Source organism: Protopterus annectens, chromosome 17.part0, assembly GCF_019279795.1.
Source record: "Protopterus annectens isolate FY-2018-M chromosome 17.part0, PAN1.0, whole genome shotgun sequence".
NCBI classification, from domain to species: domain Eukaryota; kingdom Metazoa; phylum Chordata; order Ceratodontiformes; family Protopteridae; genus Protopterus; species Protopterus annectens.
In genome coordinates, this window is record NC_056751.1 from 321,876,038 (window position 1) to 321,903,896 (window position 27,859).

The 27,859-nt window shown below is 37.1% G+C and overlaps 1 protein-coding gene across 1 annotated transcript in view; it reads left to right on the forward strand.

Moving 5' to 3' along the window:
• Positions 1 to 27,859, forward strand: part of LOC122791434 — a 523,655-nt gene that overhangs the window by 93,450 nt on the left and 402,346 nt on the right. The window contains exon 3 of the mRNA XM_044059176.1: positions 2,884 to 3,231. Within this exon, the coding sequence (XP_043915111.1) occupies positions 2,884 to 3,231 (348 nt within the window). The remainder of the gene's footprint in view (positions 1 to 2,883; positions 3,232 to 27,859) is intronic.

Here is a 27,859-nt window from a genome sequence, read left to right on the forward strand (position 1 = left end):
ATGTAGGTATATCAGGATTTACCCATGGTTGGAGTGGTTTGATCATGAGGGTGAAGCAAGAACTAAGTGGTCACTTACACCGAAAGCAAGCCTTTTGGAACTGGGCGCCTGGTAACCAATACATGTGATTCTAGACTTTTGTATCTATTATTTCATGTGTATTGTGTGTGGCACTAGAACTCTAATTGTATACTTTTTCTGAAATCATTGTTCTGTGCTTTAATAGGACATGGTGTATAGTATTTTTTCTGCGAATGGTTTTATCTATGACTTGTTTTACTTACTTACTGTTTCATTTTTTAGGAACATTTTTCCCCAAGGCCTCTCATGAAAATGGACCTCAACCCAGTTGGACAGTGTAAGCAAAATAAAAAAAAAAATCATATCAGGAATGGGATCAAAAACTTAAATTTTTGTACTTTAACATTATAAATGTTAAGGACTTCATCACCTGAAGATGAAAGAACCAAATGTGTTTATATTGTCAGGCTCACAAAAAATGGGCAGTCTGGAAAGGCTTGAAGGTTCTGTCACATTGTTCTCTTTCTGTTCACTGTACAGATACGGCACACTTCTGCTCTGTTCCCAATAGGGCATTTGATACGGACTGCAGAAAACATAGTCAAACAAAGGGCAAGTAAGGTCGCTTACAGTTTTCAGATGCTAAGTGAATATATGCACTTACAAATAAATCATTAATCCCTTGTTCCCCTTTTTTCTACATGGGATCAAAGTGTCATGTCAACTGTTGCCACCTCTTTCAATTCACTAACACTGTCCTACCTTCTTCGACCTTCATGCCTGACTGTTGCAGACATTGGCTCATGCAGCCCATCCATCTCATAGGCGGATCTTCTCATTTCTTCTTGCCTTCTTCATGTCTCTTTCAAATTTTCACCAATTCATCTTCCAGTGAAGTGATGAAAATGTTTATTTTATTTTCATTTGCTTAACTGGGTAAGTGAACTGGTCTGTGGACCTTTTTCAGCCACAACCCAAGCCATATATGCAGATACGACAATTATAAAAGACTGAAGAGTTAAAGGAAATGGCTACCACATACTTAATAAATAGAACAAAATACATGAGAAAACATCGAAATCCATGTACATGTATATATTACAAAAATTCAGTTTCTTATCTAAGGTGTTAGAGGATACATACAAAAAAAAACAAACTATTCAACTGTTCTATAAGACAGTTCAACTATACAAACTATACAGTTAAACTGTAAGGCTGGATAGTAATCTTATAAAACTCCAGTGACTAAACCATTTCTTAAATGGGTATAGACAGTCTATATAATTCAATTACAGATACAAACAAATATACAGTTTAATGTCAGCCATGTCAAACTATTCAGTTCTGCTATATGAATAGGTAGGAATCTGAGAACATAGAACCAAATTGAGAGACGAGTGTGAACACTGAAGATATGAAGTACAGGAGTTATTTTGAATATTGAAAATTGACTACTAGCGTTAGTTTTGTGAGCATAAGTTGGGGTGATGGTGTACTTTTGTAGCTGGTAAATGATAAAACTTTCATAGTTACCAATCAAAGTCATGAGGATAAAGGTCTCAAGTGCTGAATAAGTAATTTGTTTCAAAATACGAATTTCTAATTAACCTATGTTACTTAAGCAGCTGCATTTGTTTACTGTTTCCAAATGAGATTTTAGTGTTTTCTTAAATCTGATCACATTATTGATCTATCTAATTTCTTCTGGGATGGCATTTCAAAGAGCCAGTGCACACACATATACACAAACAAGTCTCTTTTGGAGAAACAGCCTGAGTTTTATATACACCTTTGACAGCAGCATATTTTGTTCTTTGTTGTATTGTTCACATTTCTTTTGATGATCTGAGGTGTATTTTATGATTGCACAAAAATGCCAAAAGTGACAATACTACTTCTGTACAATTTATATGCAGATGCAAGCAGGGAAGGAAATCAGTAATTACGTGCATTTTTTTAGGGGGGTAAGTTGATCTTCTGATATAAAAGTTTCAACTGTTACTCTGAAAGGTAAAATGCTTCACAATTTCTACAAATGATTTTATTAAACTCCAACCTCAGATGGATTTCATGCATATGTGCTGCTTTCATACTGAGTCTGATTGGACTTTCCACACACACACACACAAACACACACAATGTCCCTGCACAGATTGTTCAACTACCAACTGTCTGTCCTATGGCACAGTTACTGATGAAGCTGTACCTCTCAATTACTATGATTTATGAATGGCACAATGATTTTGGCCTTCTGATTTAGCCTTGCTGCTCCTTGATTTTAGAATGTTCCTCAAAGTCCAACCTGTTTCTGAGAACTAACTTTATTAAGTACTTTAGTACTACATAAACTAAGCATATACAACAATTCACTGCCACTAACTATATAGGGTCTACTATATAAAGACCTTCTATCGTGAAAAAATAATGTGCTCCTCTTTTTCATTGGTTCATAGGTACGTGCTAGGTTTTTAGACTCAAGTTACAAAAGTAGAATCCCCGGGACTACATTTTATAATACAGTCTCTTATACTGTTAAAGATGTTGAACTTCACAACCTACATTACATTTCTTTAATGTTTTACTATTTTCGAAGTCACAAGGACATGATTTGTGGATAGTTATGTGGATTTTCTTTTTATAAATACTGCAGGAGGACCTTAGTTAGCCCTGACTGATATCTAAGTGAGAGGTGGAGGTCCGAATAAGTAAAGCATTCATCTGCCTGGTACTTCTTTCTGAGACCTTTGATTCTAACACATCATGAAGTAAATGTATTGAACATAAACCATATTTGTATGCTTGTTTGCTGGCTGATAGTGAATATATATATATATATATTTTTTTTTTTTTTTTCCTTTTTAGGCAAGCTTTCTGTTCTGAGCCCTTTCCTACCAGTAAAAGCAAAGGTGGGTGACAATGTAATTCTGAAATGCAAGGTTCAATCTACTGTATCCCTCGATGAGCTAGAAGTAGAATGGAAACAAGAAGATACCAATGCACAAGTGCATCTGTACAAAGATGGAGAAGACAATAATGAAAATCAATATCTTCATTACTGGGGTCGTACTGGACTATTTTATAAAGAACTTTCCAAGGGAAACATCTCCCTGACTATCAGAAATGTTTACACACATGATCAAGGACAATATCAATGCAAAGTAAAATCAAAACTTCAGTCTGGAGTTGCTTTTGTAGAACTACGAGTTACAGGTGAGTGCAACATTTGTGAAAAAATGTACCAGTCTTCTGTTTCTATGTTATGTTTGGAATTGCTGAAATCACAACCAGTGATGGCTTACATTACTTTTAAACGTTATGGCATGTTGCCATTTTTTTTACGAAGATAGTGTTATCATGTATGCTTTGCCTCAAATGCATTGTTATATTTCCTATAATGGTTTTCATTTGACACGTTATATTATTATTATCTCTGCACGCCATGTTCAAACTTTCTTAGAACCAGGTGACACATTAACAACTCCAAATACACAGTGTGGCCTGTAGAATTCCTGTCTTCCTGTCTATGGCTTATAGTGCTATGATGTTCTTGTACACAATGGAATTAGTTGCATACATTAAAAGCTTGCCTATGGTGCTGAAGAACATTAACATAAATATACCCAGCAAATAATCAAGTAACCTGACTGCACACCATGTAATATGCCCGCTCCTCAAAACTATATTTTCAAACATTAAATATGTGAACCTCTGAAGCAAGGGATCTTTCCCAGAGAACAATGGATTTCCTTCTATAGATGAGGAAGTAGAAGCAATGTCCATATTAATAGTACTTAGCTTCCACTCCGTGTGGATTAAATAAAATCACAGCTGGCAAACGGACTGAAGTAACTGTCTCAAATTTAATAATCAGCGGCTAAAACAACAACAAAATGTTAAATTCTGAATTAAATTTTATAAAGAAGTTATTTTTACAGAGGGGATATAACTTGACTATGATGGACAACACCATACAATATATTTTACAAGCAAGGCATACTAGATATCAACCATTATTAGGGAGTAAATTTAAATGGGTTATCCAACAGAATGGTATATCTGGAGATAGTGACAATATTAAGTTAGTTAATAATCAAAATCTCTTTCACAGGTCTTTTATTATGCAGTTTAATATAGCAGTCAGCTACATTAAAAAGATTATATATGACTTTTGGTACATTATATCTAAAGATGTTCAGTTATGTAAAATTTTGGGAGACAAACCGATATATACATACAAAATGGGAACAAATATCAAACAGCTGGTGCAATATAAAACTTTTGGAAAGAAAAACTTGATTCCTAGTCTAAGTCCGAAGTGTGGTACATGTAATCAGTGCAAATTTATGTCTGAAGAGAATATTATACATTTAGCTAATGGACACAATAGTCATGTAATAAGAAAGGCAGGTAATTGTCACAGTAGGATGGTCATTTATCTAAGCATTTGTCAAAAATGCTCTAGTTTTTATATAGGTAAAACCGAAAGACATTTAAGGAAAAGGATTTATGACCACATATATAGTATAAGAACTAAAGATACTACTAATGCCTTTTATAGACATATTGATAGAGAAGGGGATGGTCATTATTTTAAATTTATAATTTTGGAAGTGATTAAAATTGATCCAACAGGTGGAGATTTTAAAAGTTTACTCAGTTATAGAGAGGTATGGTGGCAAATATATTTAGACGCCACCACATCGCCGGGGTTAAATGATAATATAGCCATAAAACCATTATTATTACATTATTAATTTCTATATCACACTCAATTTTTATATCATATTTAATTTTATATTATATTTAACATTTTTTATAAATATTAAACATTTTTTATGAATATTAATAATTTTATAATTACATTGTATTTATATATAACATATAATAATATATATATATTTACTCATAATACAAGAATTTATTTAAGATATGTAAGTTATACACAATTTTTAAAAATTTTTAAATATAAAATACTGATGAATTCATAGACTTTTATACGATTTTGTGTTTATATTAATTGACATTTATGAAGGTTTTAAATATTTTTTGTCTCTATAAATACATTGTATTTTATATGTTATAAAATTCATATATATTTTTCACATAGCATATTAATTTTCACCCATTTATTATGCATTAGTCTATTTATGCTCAGAGTCCTATGAGAGATATGTGTTTCATGTAATACATTTGTATTATATTTGTATTTCCTAGCAACTAAATTATTAGATGTATTGTGTCTTTAAATATGGTTACAAAATTGGCGCCAAAAAAGTTTTATAGTAACCATTATTGTATCAAATTGTTAGTTCTGAAGAAGCCCGGATACGCTGGGTGAAAGCGCTTAACTGAGTCTGCACTGTTTTTTGCTTTGTTCGTTGTTGTTTTAGCCACTGATTATTAAATTTGAGACAGTTACTTCAGTCCGTTTGCCAGCTGTGATTTTATTTAATCCACACGGAGTGGAAGCACTTATTGGTGTACTTGCAGAGTTACGAAGTTGCCGGTTTGTTTTTTTTGTTGGTTTTTTTTGTTGTTTTTTTTTTGTTTTTTTCTTTCGTTTGTTTTTTTCTGTTAATAGTACTTAGGGAAAGAGAAGGGAGTAGAATGCTTACCAGAAAGTATAATTTACTCAAGCCACTCCAGAATGATTTGGGAAACCATGGTCTATGGTGTTTGGGTGTACATGCATATGGTCGACCAGTGAATGGTCGACCGGGTATGGCCGAAAGGAGTGCAGCAACATCACAAAAATGCGATTGCAAGTGTTACAAATTGCAAAATCCCGTCCCCATTTTGACCCATGTTTGCACTCGTTTTAGGGTGTAGAGCGGTCGGAAATGTCAAATTCAGTGTTTTTACAACATTCCGACTGTTTGGCGTTACAGGATTCGTGGAGTAAAGTCAATTAAATGTATGTTCGAGCACTGTGCGCTTGACCATATGAATGTAAACCGTTGTTTACCAAAATAATCATTCTGGTGCTGTGTTCATATTTTTGCATGGATTTCTGAATTATTTCCACTGTCAGAAAAATGCCTGAAATTTGTTTGACAGATACTTTGCCCATGCTACTTACTTTGGCTTGTCTGACATATAGTGCTGAAGTCATTGTTTACACTGAATGTTTTTAGACACACTATGCAATATGCCTAGGATGATGCGAGTTGGCTTACCGAGTGCCAGTTAATGTTTAATTTATAGTATCCTTGTCCAGAATTTTCATGTTTCTCACCCAAAGACAGCTGTGTGATTTTGCTCAGGTTTTGAAAAGCAAAGGTAGCATGATGATTGCAGATCAGGTCGTGTTAGAGGGAGAAAACAGTAACACTCCATATAAAGCACTTAACCTGCCAGATTTATTATCTGTCCAAGCTGTTAGAGACACTAGACACTAAATGGATATTAAATCCATGGAGGTGTACTGAGTCCTATGCAGAACAGTTAGTTAGGCTGACCAATCCAAAGCAATGCCCCTTAAACAAATTATTGCAGATCTGGTGCATTCCACAATCCAAGTTAGTGTCCCACCAACACATTGATGGGATGTTTTGCAGGAATGTAAACCATGATTTATGACTCTCCAAAGGGCTCCTTCTTTCTGTCATGGTAAGAGCATTGCTTGAAATGAAGAGAGCAGTTTAGATGCACTTTATGCAGTACTGCTATAACTTCTGAACCCATATGGGTCCTGAGCTGTCAAAATATTTTGTAATCTGTAATATTCACTTCAGAACTGCTGAAATGTGATTTTAACCAAGTTTCCAAAGCCACTAGTATATTTTGATAAATCTTAGTAGTTGAACAGGCAAAAACATTGAAATTAATGATTTTCAGTTATTTTGTACTAGTCCGAGCTGCATCTTCTAGAATGGAATATGCACTACTTTGCATTGACACTGCCATTTCTGGGACATACATTGATGGAACTAGGAACGAGTCTATACTTTGTCTACAATTCTGGTTTGTGCAGCTTAATCTTAACATACATACATATAATCAACATTTGATGTAGGTCATAAGTCATAGTAGCATATGTATGTAAGAAGAATTTAATACAGTAGTCCTTGACAGCCTAGGAATCTGATCTACTCTAGTAACAAAGGGGATATTGATTAATAAAAAGGAGTACTTCAGACGACCACAAATATTTTTCTCAATGAAAAAGAACAATCAGTAAAATAGTTTTTGGAAGTATTGCATGCAAGTATTTGTTAATGCTAAAACTGAGTTTGCCTCTGGTGGCAATCCAGAAAGTACAGCAGGCAATCACAGTAATGAAGAAATGGCTGAAGTGATTGATTCAGTTGTTTTAGGGGCCAGAAGAGAAGCAGCAAATGAGGGCTGCTGAGCAGAGGTGTTCATGTGCTCAGGCTGTGGGCTCTGGGAAGCAATTTAATCACTTACCAACAATACAAACTGCCAGAGAAAGGAGGAGAACAGTTGTGAGAATATTACACAGAAACAGAAATACTACATACAGGTGTGTTGTTGGGACAGTGCTGCTATCCTTTAGTCTTCATTGTTAGAGAGATTAGGGCTATAACGTATTTAGGAAGTGAAGCATTTTGTAAAAAAACATCTAAGAGCTAAGCATTAGCAATAACACATGTGAGACTGTGTGATCTGACTGGAGAAACTGTGTTTTTCATGCAATAACTGTAATGCTAAAAAGAAATTGACTTAATTTTCAAACATCTAATACTGAAGAAATGGACTTAAGAATGTAATTTGAGCAATGTTGTCATACTCTATATGAAATAAAAAAAAATACTATGACATAAATGTTTGGAATGTGGGCATAGGAGGGTTGGATGTAATTAACTTTGAAAGAAGGGAATATTGTTCATAAACAAGCATACTTAATGTTGATGTACAAAGGGGCAATGTAAAGTAGTGGGGACAGCCAAAAACATTTCTTATGGGAAAGACAATCATTTAGTTCAAGAAGGTACAAAGAAAAGAACACAATATGCAGAAAGAGGGCATTCACTTAAAACTTGTGTGAAGAAGTGGGTACAGAAAGTGAAGTGGGGGAGCAGGAAAGGAAACACGTGCATGACATTCCTACAAAAGGGTGTAGAGAAAGGAGGGTAAAGTATGGAGCAAGAAAGGCTGAATTTGATAGGGATTTGATTTAGATTAACAAGGTTGAAATTAGGCTCACAAGGGTATACTAGGCTAACAACCACTGGGACCTTTATAAGCCTAGCCAAGCATCCCAATTGTATCTCACAAGTTTATGGATGATGGAAAGTCAGTACATACAACTTATTTTGACACAATCCCACACTCTGGTATCATCGAAAAACTAACACAACTTGGCATAAATCCCTGTCTCATCAAGTGGGTGGCCAACTGGCTCACCAATAGGACCCACAAGATCAAAATAGGTGCCTCCACCTCCAACAGCAGACCTGTCACTAGTGGTGTTCCCCAGAGATCTGTCCTGGGACCCCTATTGTTTGGCATCTACTTCTCAGAGGTCCAGGCAAAGACAAAAGGCCTGTAGCTGACCAAGTTTGCGGATGACTATAAGTTGGGTGCTGTTACTGACTCCCCAAATGATGTTAACATACTGCAAGAGGGTCTCACAGCAGCAAATGATTGGTGCCAAAGTCATGGCCTTAAGTTAAATGCAAAAAATGTATTATCATACCATTTAGCAAAAGCATAGCCCCTACTAATTACCACATCAATGGCAACCCCCTAAACACACAGCCTGTGGTGAGAGACCTGGGTACATAGGTTGACAACAATCTCACATTTGACCATCATGTAGCAGCAGTGGTCAGAAAAGCCTTTTACTTGGTTCATCTCATAAGTCAAAGGATTGCATCCAAAAAAAAGGAGATTATTACCTCTCTGTATTCCTCCCTCATTAGGCCAATAATTGAGTGCAACATCCCATTTGGTATGCACCTCTCCAAATACCTGCACTAGCTGGAAAAGCCACAGAAATACTTTACAAAGAGAATCCATGGCCTCCAACACCTGTCCTATGTGGACAGGCTCAAATCACTATCACTCTACTTGGTATTGTACAGATTGCTCAGAGATGATCTGTGCCTCATCTATCAGGCACTCTCGGGATATATTTCTGATTTTTCCATCCAATGGTCCAGGTTTCTCTTAAATATGGTTATCAAAGAGCTCGGCATAACATAGATGGGAAGCCTGTTCTAGAGAAGGGGAATTCTCTCAGGCACATAAATTAGGAAAAAAGTAAAAGATCTTTTATGACAGTGAATGTTAACAGTCTAAGTACTGAAGTCAGGAGAAAATTAGTGCGTAAATTATATAAAGAAGTAAATACAGATATTGTATGGTTGCAGGATGTGAGATTCTTAACACAAACACAAAAAGATCAAATCAACACCTTGTAGAAGTATTGTGGAGTCTAGATACTGCCACCTGCTCAGAAATTGTAGTGTTATTGAAAGAAGGGAGTTTTAACCTGCTAGATATGACATTAATTATTCCAGGTAAGGTACTAATGTTACAGATGGGATAGGTAGAATAGCGTATGTAGGCTTATTATTATATATGCATATGTAATGACTGGAAAAAATTATATAAATTTTAGAAGAATTTTAAAAAATGTGAAAGTGTATATGGATAAATTAATAGTAGAAGATTTTTAGCTCTAACATAAAGGAAAAAGTATGGAATATAATGTGAGGTATAGGAGTATGTAGATTGGAGCAGACTGGGGAAGTTAAGGTTAAGCAAAGAAAGGCAGTTTACTTATAGAAGGGAATTATCAGAACAAAAACTGATTATGTATTTTTTTCAGAAAGGGTATAGAAGGTGCAAGAATGAAAATGGGAAATGGGCTTTTTTATCATATAGTGGTATGGCCCATAACTGGGGAAGAGGAAAATTATTATAAAGGGGGGAAAATGAAGGCAAAGAAAAGGGTGAGCAACATTGTCCTTATAAGTGAGATATCACTTTCTTCAGAAATGAATGCTATGGTAATTGAGAGCAGTTTTAAAGTAAGTGAAGTGGTGCTTATCATGAAGAATATTGGATGGATGATGGAAAGCATTTGGGTACTGGAAGATATGTTAAGAGAGTTTGGATTAAAGCTAATTACAGTTAAAGAGAAAGGCAAGGGCTTTGGGGATGTGACAAAATATGGGGGTATATATTTCACTAATCAGGAGAGGAGTGTGTTATATATGAGTTGTGGGCAGCAAGGAGTCAGAAAGAAGTGGGAATAGATTTTAGAGGAAGTTAAAAGTTCTGTGACATGGAAAGCATTTAACGTGTATTTAAAAAATTGTATACATGATTTATATGTACATGTTGAAGAAGGTGATATGTGGGGGATATGTGCCTTTAGGCAGATAAAGAGAAAGTTATTGAAAATAATATTTGGATTATATGGAGTATAAAGCTGAACTCAATTAAGTGAGAGGTGTTATATTGCAAGAGAAAGGAGGGCAGGTTGGGGGTTAAACAATTAGTTTTTTTTCTGGGTATCTTTAAATTTGTACTGGATGCTGAAGATGGAACAAGAGAAATGAGCTATATTATGAAAAAGTTTATGGAACAATTATAAGACACAGTGGTAAAGCTTTTAGACAGGAAAAGGAAACTAGGTATTCAGAATAAAGAAATACATGTTATGGAAATTGAAAACAGTGGTTCAAGAGATGAAAAAAAAAGAACTGGTATGAAGCTCAGAAAATTCAGTAGAGAGAAAAAAGATGTATATAAAAGAGGGAGTGGAAAGGCTCAAAGAAGTGGAAGCTGTAGTTGATTTTCTGTGAGAATTAATTTGGGCAAATTGCCTGTGAATAGACAAATGAGATATAAGCAGCAACGTGAAAGACGATGTAAAATTTGTGATGCAAAGGAAATAATGGTGCATGTTTTAATACAGGTAGGTCTATGTTCAGTCATCGAATGAGAAATCCATCAAACCTTTTTTCATTGAACTTAAAACATGGAATGTTGACTTCAAGCGAACATTCAGTCAAATATTTTACCCAGGGAAAAGAGACAGTGGACCAATATTCCTTCTGAAACACACACTGCAGTATATCAAATCCACCCAGGTGGAGGGTTATGTCCCCCACGACCCCCACATACCCCAGTTATGTAACCAACTCCGAGATTACACTACAGTGGAAAAAGGGCAAATTTCCTAATTCTGGCCAACCAAACCCATTCCCTGGGTAAATTACTCCATGACTGAATGTTCACTGAAGTTAACGTTTGATGTTTTAAGTTCAATGAAGAGAGGTTCGATGGATTTCTCATTCGATGACTGAACACAGACCCCTCTAATACAGTGTAGGAGGATAAAGGTGTTTGGGGAAAATTTCTGAGTAGAGTATACACATTACTGTTTTCAGGAAATAAACACAGAAATGTTGTATTGGGAAAATAAGAATATTACCAAGATGCAAAATAAAAAAAGTGGTTTGAATTTTGACGAGGCAATATGGCAATGTAGGTATGAAGAATTATTGTATAATAAATGATGAGACTGTGTGGTAGTGTAAAGGAGAATAAGGTTATGGTTGTGGAGATATGGGTGGGAAGGGAGAATTGTAAACAAAAAGAGAGAGGGAGACAGAGGTTTGTTTGCTTATTGTGTTTGAAGTTAAAATATATGAAAAATACGTTATTATGTTGAAAAAATGCGAATGATGTGTAATATATGATGTTCATAGGTTCATGCTAGGCTATCTGCCCTAGGGCATTTATAAGCCTAGCCAGAGTGTGTTTGGCTTTCGCCACCCATTTTAAATTAATTTTGCTATGCCCTTTTTCGAGGTTAGTATACTGTGCCTCTGTCTAACAGTGACACAGAAATGATACCCGGGGTAAACCTACAATCTCCCATCCACTCATCAAGATTCCTCATGAAGAGAGTCAATGAGGGACTCTGCCTAACCTGGACTGGGATTTTATTCCAGAGTGAAGGAAGCTTCTGGGTTATGAATCTGTCCCTCCAGCATGTCCTATTTATTTCAGTGCTGAGGTTCAAGTCTCTCGAGCGCGTAGCTCGATGGGATTTGGATTTTCTGAGGTGCAGCATGTCCATTAATTCCGGGTTGGACATGGCTTTATACGTCAGGCACAGATCGCCTCTGAGCAGGCGGTATGCCACTGAGAAGAGCTGGAGTTTCTTTAACCGGGCAGCATATGGCATCTGTTTGAGCCCTTTGATCCTCTTGGTGAAGTACTTTTGGGGTCTTTCCAGTTGCTGCAGGTGTCTGGTAAGGTAAATCCCAAAAGGGGCATTGTACTCAATTATGGGCCTGATGAGGGATGAGTAAAGAGGCATGATGACCTCCACTTATCTAGATGTGAATCCCTTCATGATTAGGTGGGCTATATAAAATGTTTATCCATCAAATCTTATTCCTACATTATTAGCATTAATTTGACTAATAAATTGATCTTCATAACTAACTTTCCACCTTTGCTGGATTGCTGTTGCTGTGGTTTTTACTATATAAAATGTTTTTCTAACCACTTTGGCCACATGGTTTTCAAATGAGAGATTGCTATCAACTTGGGTCCCCAGGTCCCTAATTACTTCTTCTGTACTTAATGGATTACCACCTATGTGGTAATTTGTGGGCACTTTGTTTTTGCCAAAGGGGATGACTATACACTTTTTGGGATTTAGCTTGAGGCCATGGCTCTGGCACCAGTTGTCTGTTTCTATGAGGCCCTTTTGGAGGATGCTTGTGTCGGCTGGAGAGTCGATTATGGTGCCCAGTTTGCAGTCATCTGCGAACTTGGTCAGCCACAGTCCTTCCATGTTGGCCTGTACCTCAGAGAAATATATACCGAACAAGAGAGGTCCCAGGACTGAGCCTTGTGGGATGCCACTTGTAACTGGTTTGGAGTCTGACATGGCTCCAGCAATTCTAACCATGTGGGTTCTGTCCTTGAGCCAGTTTGCAACCTATCTAGTGACACAGGGGTTTATATTTAAGCTGGTGAGCTTATCCATAATGCCCGAGTGGGGTATTGTATTGAAGGCTTTTACGAGGTCCAGGTAGGCTGTGTGGACCACCTTCCCCTCGTTAATGGCCTTGGTGACTGTTTCAAAGAAATTGACCAGGTTTAAGAGGCAGGATCTGCCCTTAACAAAGCCAAACTGGGTAGGATCCAGTGTCTGTAGGTCCCCAATATCTTTATTTATGAGGTTCATGATGATCCTTTCCATAGCTTTGCAGACCAAGCTAGTCAGGCTTATGGGGCGATAGTTTCCAGGATCCGTTGAGGCACCACCTTTGTGGAGAGGGACCACTGTTGCTGTACGCCACTCTTTGGGTACATATCCTGTAGTAAGGCTGAGATTGAACAGTAGTTTTATGTTTGGGTTTAGCTCTTCTTGGAGTTCATGTAGGTCACAGCCCGGGACACTGTCTGGTCCCATTGATGCTGTGTTTTTTGCTTTGGAGAGGGCGGCTCTTACCTGAGCATCTGAGATGTCAGGGGTAGCACTCTGCTGGGATAGATATTTGCGCTTTTGGTGGGGGGGGGGGGGGTTTGCGCTGAACCTGTCAGCTAGGATGTTGGCAATGTCTTTGAGTTCGATGTATTTTTTGTCATTTTGGACTAATTCTGAGCATATCTGGGAATTCCCACACAGGTTCCTAACATAACTAAAGAAAGCCTTGTGATTATCCTTAGTGTCCTGTGCAATTTTTCTCTCGAAGCTGGCCTTAGACGATTTTATGAGTGCCCATAGTTTTTTGCTAATACTGATCAGAGATGCCTTCCCTTTTTGGGATTTTGCTCTATCATGTAGTAGCTTCCTCCTTCTATTGTATAGTTTGTTTATGGCTGGGGTCCACCAGACAGGACGTCTGCCTTTGGAGGATTGGGTCTTGGTTTTATTTGGGATTGCATGATCCATGCATTCCTGAAGGTGTTCATAGAATGTGTTTATAAAGGATTCTGTGGTCTGGGCTGTATTTTCCACAGGCTCGGGGCTTTGAAGGATTCCACCTTGGTTATGAGGAGTGTGAAATTTGCTTTAGAGAAGTTTTTCACTGTGGTTTTCTGGGCAGGGGGTGGGGTCGGGATGTGAATGTCCAGTGAGATTAGTTTATGGTCTGATCTTACCAGTGAGGGATACACTTCTGGTCTGGAGCATAGAGTCCCCATGTTGGTGATGATCAGGTCCAGTATGTTTTCCCCTCTTGTGGGAGTGGTAACAAGTTGTTCCATAGCATTTGAGTTTATCAATTCTAGGAACCTTTGGGCTAGGGTGTTGGAGCTAGAGTAATGCTCCCAGTCTATGTTTGGGTAGTTGAAGTCGCCCAATATAATGGTGTTTGGAGAGATCTTAATATTTTCCAGTGTTTTCAGGAAGGCCGAGTGGAGTTCCTGGGTTTGGGATGGTGGTCTGTAGCAGGCTATAAACTGGAAGGCAGTTTTACCCACTGTTAGTTGCACATGGATAGTCTCTGATGCTTCGTGCTGTGCCATCAACCTGGAGGTGTGGGTATCTTTGATGAATATTGATACTTTCCCTCCTTTTGTGGTTCAGTCCAAGTTTTGGGGCCGAAAAGCATGGTATGAGGTATAACCGGGTAGTGCTGGGGTGCTCTCGGGAGCCTTGAACCAGGTTTCTGTTACTGCACAGATATCGATGTTCTCCATGCTAAGGAGAGTTTTGAGTGCGTGCATCTTGAGGTTTAGACTTCTGGCGTTGAGTAGCATAACTCTTAGTTTCTTATCCCTTGTGATACCTATGGAGGTGTGTTTGTCTTTTGAGCCTTGCCTAAAAAAGGCACTATGGGGGAAGCAAGAGCCTTTGTCAATATCCGAAAGCCCAGGGGTGACAGGTGCAAGCCGTCCCTAGCGAAGCATCGTGGCTTGTCGAGCATGTCATCCCAGGCTGACAGGCATTGGATCCCCTTTGAATGACACCAATACTTAAGCCAATTGTTGAAATTGATCATCTTGTCTTCATATTGTGGCATCATTCTTGGTGAGGGTAAGATGCTACTCAAGGTCAGGGTCATACCGGCCTGAGCTACATGCTCAGAGAGCTCCTCTATGTCCCTTTTCATGTAGTCCAGGGAAGTACGTCTCAGGTCATTCACACCAGCATGGACAATGACCGAGTCATATTTGTACTTGCCTTGGAGTGACCTGAGTGCTTGTGTTATGTGGCGGATCCTAGCGCCCGACAGGCAGCTCACCGTGACCTTCTCCTTGTTCAGCCTGGTGAGCGGGACGTCAGTGTGCCTGACGATAGTCACCTATTACAAGTGTATCAGGTGTGTTGTTTAGCCTTAAGGGCTGTGACAGTTTGGCACACTGGCTTTGTGAGCTATGTGTTGCACGTGTTTTGTTTTGGGGTAGCGGTTGCTTGGGTGTCTGCTTTAGAGGTCTCTGCTGCTTAGGCAGATTTTTATTTAGAGCCTCCGAGTATGTTTTTGTGTGTTTATGTGTTTGGTTTGCTGTCGTGGTAGGACTATGTGAGACTGGAATTGTAGTGAGTGTGGTTTCCTTCTCCTCCTGACTGGTTACGCCAGTACTGAGTTGAGAGAGCTTAGCCTCCAGTTTGGCTATATGGTTGCATCTCTTACATGTGTTGGAATTTGCTGGGAGGAGGAGAGGGTTGTCTGTGTACATGAGGCAGTTGTAACATTTCCTCAAGATTCCCAGATTCACCAGCTGGACCAGAGAGGAGATTGACAACTGACCTTTGGACATGCTAGAATAGTATTGGGAATTCCTTTATAATTGAAAAAAAGGGCCAATGGGGAACAAGGTACTCAAGGAGTTTGTGAGGGTGTAGTGCTTTTAATTTTTTAGTGCTGACTTATATAATTGCTTTAGTGAGCAAGTGCCAGGTAACTTAAATGCAAAAACGACAAACAGTAACTTTCTTTCAAGTGAAACAAGGAAATAAGTACAGTAAGCAATGCAGATATCACTAGGGATCCACAGAAGCTGAAAAGCCGTGATTTAGGTGGAATTAGCGTTTCAGCGAAATAACAAGCAAACAAGCATACAAACAAAGCTAGATTCAGCAGGCCTGGATCTAGTCTATGCTACAGCAAACAAGGTGTACCAATTTCAGTAAGAAACAGTTCAAATATGCAGGCACTATAAGCCTTTAACCAGAAATTCCCAGTTCAGAAGGGCAGAGTCCAGCCTCTCCTCCCACAAGAGTGCAGACCACGAACCTTCTTAATGTAAAATAACTGGCCTGAAGCCCAAGTGCTTAAACCAGAATGTGATATAAATAAAGCTCCCCTACTCTTTTGGACCACTAGACAAGACTGTAGAGCTTTCCAGCAGGAGAGTAAAGATTGGAGGTGTGTCTGAGCCAGACGGTAGGTTGAGAATAAAGAGATATCAAATTTTGTAAAGGAGATGGATGATAATATGCAAACTGATGTGACTGTGCTGACTCAAAGCAGAATAGAAGCTTCAGTCTTGTAACAACTAATTTCTGGGGAAGCCTCAACTGATGTGATCATCATTTCTTGGTCAGAGATAACAGAAGAGAATGTTGGTGATGGAAATACTGACTTTGGATGGAACCAGTAAATTTGGATGCAGGGAGCTGGTCAGGCCCTAATACAGAAGGACCTGTGATGTCTCAGCATATAACTAAAATTCAGGAAGGAAAACATCAAATTTAGGAAATAACATATGCATCACTGGCAGCAGCAGCAGTGACCAATGCAAACTGGAGAAAAGTATAGCTGAGAGAAAATGTCCAGTGATGACAATTTCTATAAAACAAGATAATGATATTGATAGATATACTATTTTGAACAAATTTATTTTTTTCTTTTTTTGGCTTCTAAATTAAAACCAATAATACATATACACATATGTGTCTTCTTTAGTGCAATTTGTTTTATTTAAGTTATATAAAAAAAGACTTCCTGTGGAAGGATTTTTCTGGGGGGCACTGAATATCACAAAGAAGAACTGCATATACACTTCAAAACAGATGTAAATGCTGAACATTATCTGAGAATGTACTTTGCTGATATGGTATAAAAATGCTCATTCTATTACAAAAGTTTAAGACACTAGAAGGGTATGGAATGGTGTGTGGGAAGTTTGAATCACTTTAATGAAAGTAAATAGCAATGTCAAACATTTGCCCTGTGATATAAATGTAGAAGGTATAAGAAGGACTGTGAAATACGTAGGGTAGCATAAATTTGTTGTTTTTGAAGGGCCGATGACCACTTAGTTAATAATTCTAATAAAGGAGATGCAATCACTCTGAAGAAGTTAGACACTAAATAAAAAACTTTGAAATGTAATGCCCAACAAGAGGGCATCTATGGTTGGGCCTTGAGAAATATGAAAAAATAAGGAAGACGGTGATATAAAACTGACTTCACAGCAAAGCAGAGAAATACTAGAAAGTGAGGAACAAGCAGTGTTAGCTGAAGAACACCCCAAGGAAGGGGAGGGGAAAGAACTTTTTAGAAGTAAAGAAAGCTGAGGAAACATTACAAACAAATGAAAAAACAGAATTCAGAATGCATGATGCAATACGATTGAAGGGCAGGATAATGAAGAAGAGGCTGCATCAATAGGTAGCAGGGTAAAAAAGAGAGAGAGAGAAAGAGAAAAGGGTATTAAAAAAAGCTACAAAAAGGGAAAGGTGTAACCTTTCAGTGCTTTCTTTTAATGTGAAGAGCGTTAAGAATTGTGTTAAAAGACAGCATGACCTAGACTGCTATAAAAATATCTGGAAAGGTGTAATATGTTTAATAGATGTAAGATTTTTGACAAAGCAGAAACGGGATTTGCTTAATCAGCAAAGGGGAAGGGAAATTATATGAAAGATGGGTGATGATACGTGTACAAGAATTGCAAGTGTGAAGTCAGTTTCTGGTATTATAGTGTGCAATATAATATTAGGGAAAATGACAGTAAGACTGCTTTCGTAAACATGACATGATGAGAATCACAGCAGTGTACACTGGTAAAGCTTTAAGAGAGACACAGGAGATGTTTAGAGAACTGGAAGAGCATGTAGGGTAAATGTGGCTATTATTCTAGTGAGATATTTTAATTGTGAATTAAGAGGGAAAAGAAAGTTAAGTGGGAGATAAAAATATGTAGGAATTAAATACAGAATTTTCAAAGGAAAATGGGTAAGGAGAGAAAAGTTTACTTACAATGGAAGATAATTCAAGATAGATTTGTTTGTATCTAATAAAGTCTTAAAGGAAGTGGAGGGTATGATAATAGGATTTTCTGACCATAAGGCAATGTGGACATAATTTGGGGAAGAAACAATGATAGTAAGAGAAGGCAATGAAACTAAATGGTTAATGGAGTCTGTGTACATCTTTGAAGGTTTCTCAGAAAGAAAGTAAATTGCTATTTGAAGAATGCAAGGAATTAGAGTATTTCATAAAAACTGTAAGGACTTGTGGGCTAATTATAAAAAAGAAATACACAACAATTTATTTGGAGTGGGAGAAAGAATGGCATATTTGTAGAAAAACATACATGCTGAAAATGGTTGCAAAACATAGAAAAAGAACACAGTTATAGTACACTGAGAGAAATTTGTTTAATGAATAAGGATAGGATACACAGTAGTACAACAAAAATATTTGGTGAAGGGCAGGAAAGAAGTGACACCTTTTCTTGGAAAAGTAATAAAATAAAATGAAACTTAAATGGAGGTGCAGCATAACAAGATAAATAAATTAAAAACAAGATGTAGAATACTGAAAGAGACAGAGGGCTATTTTGAAGAAGTGGTTTAAACAAGGCAAGGAAAGGAATGAAATGTGGAGTGAAGAAGGTATGTGCAATACCGACAAAGGAAGTGTGGGGGCTATTCAGAAAAAAGCAAAACATAAGAAAACGGACAGTGTGCCTGCAGAAGATGGCACTGGATATGAATGTTATTAAAAGGTATCAGAAGAGGAAAATAAATATTTCTTAGAAGGACTTAATGAATGGTTTGATGATTGATTACAAGATGACAATTTCTATATAGGACTGATAAAGTTACTTTGGAAAAAATGATATGGTGAAGTTGGAGAATTAGGGACCTGTAACTTTTAAGAAGCACAAATTACAAAATTATGATAAGCTCTTCACAAGAGAGGTTTACAAAACACTTTTGTCAATTTCTTAGTGTTTTGTTTTGGTGTTGGTGAACAAATCTCATTTTCTGTAGCTATACAAAAAATATATGTTGTATATGGAGTCAAGGGAAGGAATATCAGAGGGATGTTAGTGATAGTTAAAGAAATAGAGATATTAAAAAGTGAGACAGGTAGGATGAAGTTGTGGTATGCTAATAAATGTAAGCATTCCTTATGAAGGGTAATGTTAGCAGACCAGTGAAATGGTTAATGAACTATAAATGGTATGAACAAAGACAATGCATAGTATATAAAGAAGAAGAATCGGTATGACATTTTTCACAGGCTGTAAAAGACTTAAATACTTTTGGGAAAAGCACAGAGTTATGGAAAGAAGCCAGTATAAAGGAAATACCAATGAATATGATAAAGTACAGTTATTATGGTAAACGTAATTTAAAATATATGCAAGAAATAGACAAAAATTGCTTGTGTTTGTTTTTTTTGTGGAAAGCAAGATGTGGGAGATATTACATAATAAGACAATGGATATAAAACAGATTTTACAAGAAGTGAAATTTTGGTTCTAGATTAAAGGATTGGGGTTAAACAATATTTTTGTATAAATGTGCATACAATATTGCAAATGTGTAATTTTGTTTAAATATTATATAGGTATGATAAGCAAACATGAATTTAATAAAGACCCCTATTATTTTTGACAAGTGCTATGGGGTCTTTTATTTCTACTTTATCTACCACCACCTCAGGCACATGGGAATTAGGATTAATGTCTCATCCAAAGGATGGCACACTCAAGAGTGCAGCATCCCCCCTACAGTTTCTTTGCAGCATTAGTAATGGAAAATTAGTCCATTCACCTTCAGTGGGAATAAAAAACATAGCCATCTGTTCTTGCAGCACCAAAGTTCAGCAGGTTAACTGTTGAGCCACTTACGCTTGTAAGCTATAAGCAGATATAATATAGTATAATATAGTGTAATGTAATGAGTACGCTGAGCAAATACCTTGGCTTTGGGATTTGTGGAATCAGGTGTGGTTCTGGAGATTTGAGTATCACCTTAAAAATGTAAAGCACCATGTGAAATTTAAAAAGGAGCATGACAATACATTAAAGTATTGTGGGGATCATTGAAAATGGGGTGGCAAATGTTTAGGCCCCCAAAAATGCACTCCCTTACAAATTTTTAAAGTATACCAGTTTTTCATTCATACTTAGCTTTGCACTTGTACTTAGAAACTATTAGTCTAGCCTGGAGCTTCTATGCCAAGGGAAGTCATGTTTAAGAATGCAAGCATTCAGAAGCCTTTTGCAGCAATTTAATCTTAAAGGTGCATTTGCACTTTACAAGTAATGTTTTTGAAAAAACTATATTGCCACAGTTATTCTTATTCAGTTCTCAGCTGTGAACATTTTCTTTATATTACGAAGATAAGTTATCATAGTTGTCCTAGGATGCATATTACGTTGTCAAACAGTAACAAGTTCGAATGCCATATTGTCGAACCCATATGTTCGAACTTGGACAAGTTTGAACGTTTCAATGGGGATTTCCATTCACTGTGGAAAGGGAAGATTTCCCTTTACTGCACTGTAGTGCAATCTCAGATTTGGTATATTTAAAGAGCGGGGGTGTGGGGTGCAGGGGGGATTGCCCCCTGCTTACAACCGTCAGGTAGTTTTTTTTTCTGTTTATTTTTTTTTTTGACGTTTTCGAACCTTTGAAAGTTTGAACGTTTGGGTTAAACCATATGGCGTTCAGACTTTTGAACGTTCGCCAACGTAATATGAACCCATTGTCCTACTACAGGTGTTAGAAACACACTAGAAGTACTGAAAGTTTATATGATGCTATTTGCACAGCACCAATTGGGAGCATTGCATTTAGTTAACTCATTAACTTTAAGAGGCAGCTAAACATTTTAAGAATACTGAATTTTCAGGATGGTGCCATTCAACTTGCACACAAGAAAAAAAATTCAAGAATGAATAATGTCATGCTCTTTATAGCATCTGTTGCTGTAGCATCCACTGGTTATTTGGCAAACTATTTTTTTGTTTGGATGATCCACGTAAAGAGACATATTAAGATAGTTTGTGATGGAAGATAAAGGCTTTCCTTTCAGGAAAACAATGATAACACAGTCACATAGATGCCTGAATCATAGAGCAAGGAGGAGGGAGCGCCCCCCCCCCACACACACACACTTTTACAGCTGCAAGACCATGGAGGTGTGTGTGTGTGTGTGTGTGTGTGTGTGTGTGTGTGTGTGTGTGTGTGTGTGTGTGTGTGTGTGTGTGTGTGTACTCAACTACTGTCCCCAACATGCTAAAGTTGTAACCTCTAGCAATCTGGTCACTACTTTAACCCTTAGCAGTAGTGGAATGAAGTCCAAGACTACAGTTATTTTTTTTTTTCCCTGTTGAAGAAACTGGTGCCCATGTCTAGTAGAACTTTTTTTCTGTGATGCTATAAGATATAAAAAGAATACTTGTAATGTACTGGTGCACTGAGTTGAACTTTTTATCTGGAACGAGACTGAAGAGAAACTTACTGTCTGTCATCTATTATATTGTTATAACTTAAAATATCACAATTTCAGCATCTCTGTTCCACGTTAATATTTCAATATTTTATAGTTTGGTGTGTTGCAGGTCTATGCTGATATTTCTGATGTCATGTGACTTGGAGAAGAGGGATTTTTTTTTTTATTTTAACTTTTCTCCAAATGTGCACCACTTTCCAGGAAGCATAGATGTGGGAACAGAGCCCTCTGCAAAAAAAGGGATGGCTTCTTAGTGTTTTGCACTGTATTGTTCTGTAGTGTTTGCAGAGTATGTGCTTTTGTATCTTAAATGTTTCTGTTAAAATGTTTTATGTGATATTTCATCAGCCCCAAGGTGGGCATCTCCTGGTAGTATTCATAAAATCTGTCCTGTACAATTGAGACACACTTCATTCTGTGTAGAGAGGTTAGGTATAGCAGAAAAGTATCCTTGACCCTGTGCAGCAAGAAAAGCTACATTTTCTCCCAAAGGCATGTTGTGGAGCAGCTACAGGCATTAAACAGGAGTTCCAGAACCAAATTAAAAATGTGTTTAGAAAATCCATCAACCCATTATGTGATGCTAGTTAATATACAGTCAAAGATATATTTTAGCAGATTTTATTCAACAGCAAAGCAAACACTTTCTAGGGAATATTACCCATAAAGATATTGGGCACAGTTCTGTAAATCACCAGGCAGCCTGAAACAAGGGAGTGTTTCACCGTATCATTTTGTTTTCCTAAAGTCTTATCAGTAAACTCCAGTGATCTCACACTGGATGGGACTGCTCTTAGCAAAGTACCCATTAAAAAGATGGGAAGGGCATGGATCCAAACTACAACCTGCTCGTGTCAGTCACTGTTAATAAATCCTGTGGGGTTTGTGGCATTTAAGGAAAATAAAGGTCAACACATCAAGCCCATTAAAAAGTACAGTTAGTGCCCACCTCTTGCATGAGCTCTCACCTACAGGGATTTTACAACCCTACCTTCCTTTGTCTACAGTTTTATCATGTTAAGAATTTTGAAAAGACTGCTTTCTTCATGGGTGTGTGCAGTTTCTCACTTATTCAGCAAATGCCACTTAACATTCAAAATGACCAACTATCTGATTTGCAAAAACAAGTAACAGTGTTCCTTTACTCAGGGCTACAATGTTCTCAGCAAACGTTTAGCTTTATGTCATAGTATATGGTAAGAAATGGCTTTCAAGTTGACGAAACAAATGAAAGCAAGCAAAATGGTCATGCCTGCAATTCATTTTCAGCATAAACAAGAATGTCTTGGAACTTTAATTTCTTCTGATAACTTCATGTTATGAAAGTGATACACCAGCTAGTTAGAACAATTATAAAAGCTCTGTTAACTTCTATGAAGCTATAAAATGGAGCTGCAGGTAGTTGTGTAAGCCATTGTGGGTTTGAAGATGCTCAGAACGTAACGGTAATTTGTTTGAAAAACAATTTACATTATCATCATCCAGTAGTGTGCACATAATGAGTACAAAAAGACATTTTTAGTTTTCATCCCATCAAGTAATTAAACCCCTATCCATGCACTATAGATGTACTTGGAAAGCAGAAAAAGGAATTAATACATTAAATAATTTCATTGCCAGTGGTATTCAGACCATATTGTTGCTCACATAAGAATAGTCTGATGCAAAATGGGTGACAGTATCCCTTTAAAACCAGCCATACTCATTCCATTCTTATTTATTTTCTGACAAGGCAAGACAAGAAGAAATATGATGTAAACTCTTGTGTTTCCTAAATCAAATTTTGTTCAGAAACATATTGAAGGAGGTGACATTAATGTGCTAATATAAATGTGTTCTTCCCACAACAATTCTTTTTCTCCCTTAACCAATATACTAATAAGTTGAAATTACTTTGAGACACTTTCCCAAAAGGCCAAAGGTATTTTTTAAGCCACTTTCTAAGGACAATTATTATTGTGGTATATTTTTGCTGTTTCATCAATCTATGCCTCTAGGGGGTTTGGTGGCCACTGAAGCTTAAAATTTTTGCAGCATGCCTTTCTTTGATATGGGTTATCATAAATATTTCTTCAGCGTAGTGTTCAGTCCTTTCAGAATATTAAATATATGAAGATAAGTAAAAGGAGAAATTGCTTAACAAAATACCCTACTAGATGACATTGGAAATAAGCCACATAAAATTGAATAGTACTTGCACTGATACAATATACTTTACCATAGAGAATATGGTAGCATTTATAAATACATTTTATCTAAATGGTAACAGAACCTCACTTTTTATATATGAGGATATAAGCCTACTCATTTACACACACACACACACATACACAGTAGATATAAAAAGTATACACACCCCTGTTAAAATGCCAGGTTTTTGTGATATAAAAAATGAGACCACACTAAAACATTTTAAAACTTTTCCCACCTTTAATGTGACCTATAACCTGTACAATTCGAATCCATAGCTCTCAACTCTCTAGATGTTCACAGAACATTTGGCTCATACTTTTGGTCTGTTCCTCTTAAAATTTGTTGCTTTCTGGCAAATCAGTGAGAACGGAATTCACTAGATAATGATAGCCCTTTAAGTTTCAGTCTTCCTATCTTGTTTGAAAACACATGATAACATAAAACACTATGTTAGCAACTTTCTAAGATTATACAAGCAATATTTAAAATGTGTCCCTGGTTTTGGGCCTTTGCCCCCCCCCAAATAATTTTGGCTTTTTCTAGATTTCTTCTGCTGTGAAATTGACAGATTTAGTCGTGACAAGTGGCAAGTGCAGTGGTAGTGTTGACGGCTCACAGCAAGAAGTTCTCCGGTTTGATTCTTGGCTGGGGTGCCTTCTGTGTGGGTCTCTATGTCCTCCATGTATTTGTGTGGGTTTCCTCTGGGTGCTCCGGTGTCCTCCCACATTACAAAGACATGCATCTGGAGCATTTCTCCCTGGGTCTCTGCTGAAAATTGGCTTTGTTGCAAGTTAGAATTTCCAGGTAAACAAATGTTAAATAAATAAAAAAATTTACAAGGAGCTGACAGCTTCAGGAAAATAAAAGTTTAGTGCTGCTTATACCAAGTCTGTTTGCATTGTTAATAGTACAACAGGTAATAGCCTCACTTTTGATGCAGAAGGCTGTGGGTTCTACTCCCAAAGTATGCAGCTGGATTGCTGGTATCGTACTGTGTTGCACTTTAAAGGGAGTGGATGCTGCAGTCCTGTGAATGTCCTCCTTTGGAGGAGTTACCTAGTAACTATGAACCTGTTATCAGTTTTCCATCCATTCCCTATTGCAATATTACTAGCTTATCATTTTTTAATGTAACATAGGCAATTTATTCTTCAAGGGCTACAGGCACTTTATTTGTAGATGAAACAATGAAATATAAAGTTGCTTCCTAGCAGCAACCTCTTCAATAGTTACAGATCCCTTTAATGTGGAATTATTTAGATAACTTACTTCTGCAGACATTTTTGATATTGGTGGATTGTAATGACAGAAGTTTGAGTGGCCTTTTATGGTTGAAATTTTCTGAAATGGGTAGTTTTGTCATTATTGGTTCATACATTTTGTTTCACTGCTTACTAGAAGACTGTTCAAAACTACAAATGTAAAACACATTCTAACAACTGGTGCTGTATTATACAAGGAATATAATTTAATACAATCGGGAAGGTGAATCAAAGAATGCATACATGTAGGCATGGCCCTAAAAATGTTTGAAAACAGCCCAGAGGAAAGTGTGAAAGGTGCAAAATCATGGGCAGATTTTAAGCTTTACTCTTGCTACCAAAGCAGTGGATGAAGGTAAAACAGTTCACATCACATTACCCTGACCTGGCCAAGCCTTTTTACACAATCCCCTACTCAGGTGTAGTACAAATGATGAATAATGTAGGAGCAAACACTTGCATCACTGACTGGATTGCAAACTTGCTCACAGGATGCGGGAGATCAAAATAGGAGGAGAGACCAGTCATCAATGGAGTCCCCCAGGGTTCGGTGCTGAGAATTTTTCTCTTTGGCATATATATCTCAAAAGTAAAAAGAAATAACAAAGGGCTTTGGCCAGCTAAGTCTGAGATGACTGCAAGCTAGGAACAGTTACTGAATCCTCAAATGACTTAACCATCATGCAGGAAAGTTTGCCCCAAATAATAACTGGTGTCAAAATCATGACAATGCCCTCTGAGAACTGACCCAGTTGTTTAGCATTTAGAAACGTGTGTGTACATTGACCTAGCTTTTGACTAACATGTGCCCAGAGTCATAAGAAAGTCTTTCTATATTGCACAGCTTATAAACAAATTGATTGTGACTAGATCTAGAGATACTGTTGTTCCCCTTTACAAAGCTCTCATTAAGTCAATCATTTTGTATAATGCCCACTTTGGCATGTATCTGTCCATCCCCATGCAACAATTGGAATACCTTCAGAGATACCTTACTAAAAGGATACAAGTCCTAAACAACAGGTCTTGCATGGACCACCTCAAAGATGTATTACTATACTCAGTATCCTACAGAGTGCTTAGAGGTGACATGTCTGCCATACAAGGCATCCTCCGACCTAATACATATGGACCTACTGAACATCAGCAAGTCAAATGCCATCAGAAATACTCAGTCCAGGTATCTAAACTGAATGTTGTGGAGAGATGCGTATATATATATATATATATATATATATATATATATATATATATCACAGAGGCTAACACTGTTCCAGAACAGACTATCCATAAAAATAAAACAAAGCTCATCCATCCATATTCAAATGCAACTTGGATCTAAGGATGGGTAATAGAAAATGTACTCCAGGATTGCCCCTCATGCCACTAATGGATAGAGGCAGTTCCTAAATGCTGCATCCCTTACATGGATCCCATTAAATTATCTATGGTATGATCACAGTTATTCTCACTAGGGCTAATATACAATTATCAGCCATGGGATAGGTAAGACCAATCAGAAAATGTTAATTCAAGCACCAAAAGGGAATTGGCTAAGCTTAAAATGTCCTCCAAGTGAACCTATGTTGTGGTAGTAAATAGTTATAAAAATTGCCCTTTTAGATCACTAAGTACCCCTCTCACCCTCTGCCCCCAGTCTTCAACAGCTTCCAGTGCCTATGCGTGACAGTCACCTGTCAGAAATATTAATTTTTCAGTCTATTACAAGTAACAGTTCTAGTTTATGAATGTATGCAGGAAGCCAGCTACTTAAAAATATCAACTAGATGGAATAAGTCCACTCTCTGACACTAATACATACTTATCCTCTCAAAATTTGTATTTAATGACATTTCTCACAGCAACAGCCAGTTGCTTCACATAAATCATTTTAAACAAGAAGACATATATTATTTTATGTAATACTCTGCTGTGAGCTCAGAAACATCGGTATTAGGAAGAACTGCAACAGCAAATTGTCAAACAAAAGTAACAGGTGTTAAGTTAAACATTATTCCTCAGCCCCATCTACAGATTGTTGTTTTAAATATTTTGGAACAGACCTTGCAAATACACCACCAATTTATCACTAGGGTCAGAAACTATACAGGATCTGGGGTATTTTAACTGAGTTTATATGACTTCAATGAGTATTCGGAAACACAAAATTCATATGGTCAAAACCATATGATCAAGTTTCAAAAACTCAAAATAAAAAAAAATCTACGTTTTTGTATGTGCCCCCTGAAAATTATATATACCAACTCCAAGACTGCACTATGGTGATGAAAAGGGTAAATTCCCATTTGAAGCAGTTATATAGTGTGATCTCAAAGTTGGTATAATTTGCAGGGGGTTGTAGGGGTGCCCCTCTGCAAAAACATGGATTTTATTTTTTCAAGTTTTTGAAAACTCAATCATGCAGCCTCAAACATGAGTTTCAAGCTTCCAAAAACTCAGTGAAGTCATATAAACCCATTTTAACTAAATATAAGGCCACACAGCAAGCTGGAGGCCCTTCGGTGAATAGTTATGTAACTACCTGACATTTAATATTTTCTAAATATAAACTGCTGAAAATGAATGTGCACACTTCACAGAAAGCCACATATTTGCTTACAGTTGTGGTTTAAACAGAGAATCTTGTTTGTGTAAGACATATTCATTAGAGGACAATTGAGTAGAAGTAGTAGTAAACTGACCTATGGGAGAGAAACATACGAATCAAAACCAAAAAGA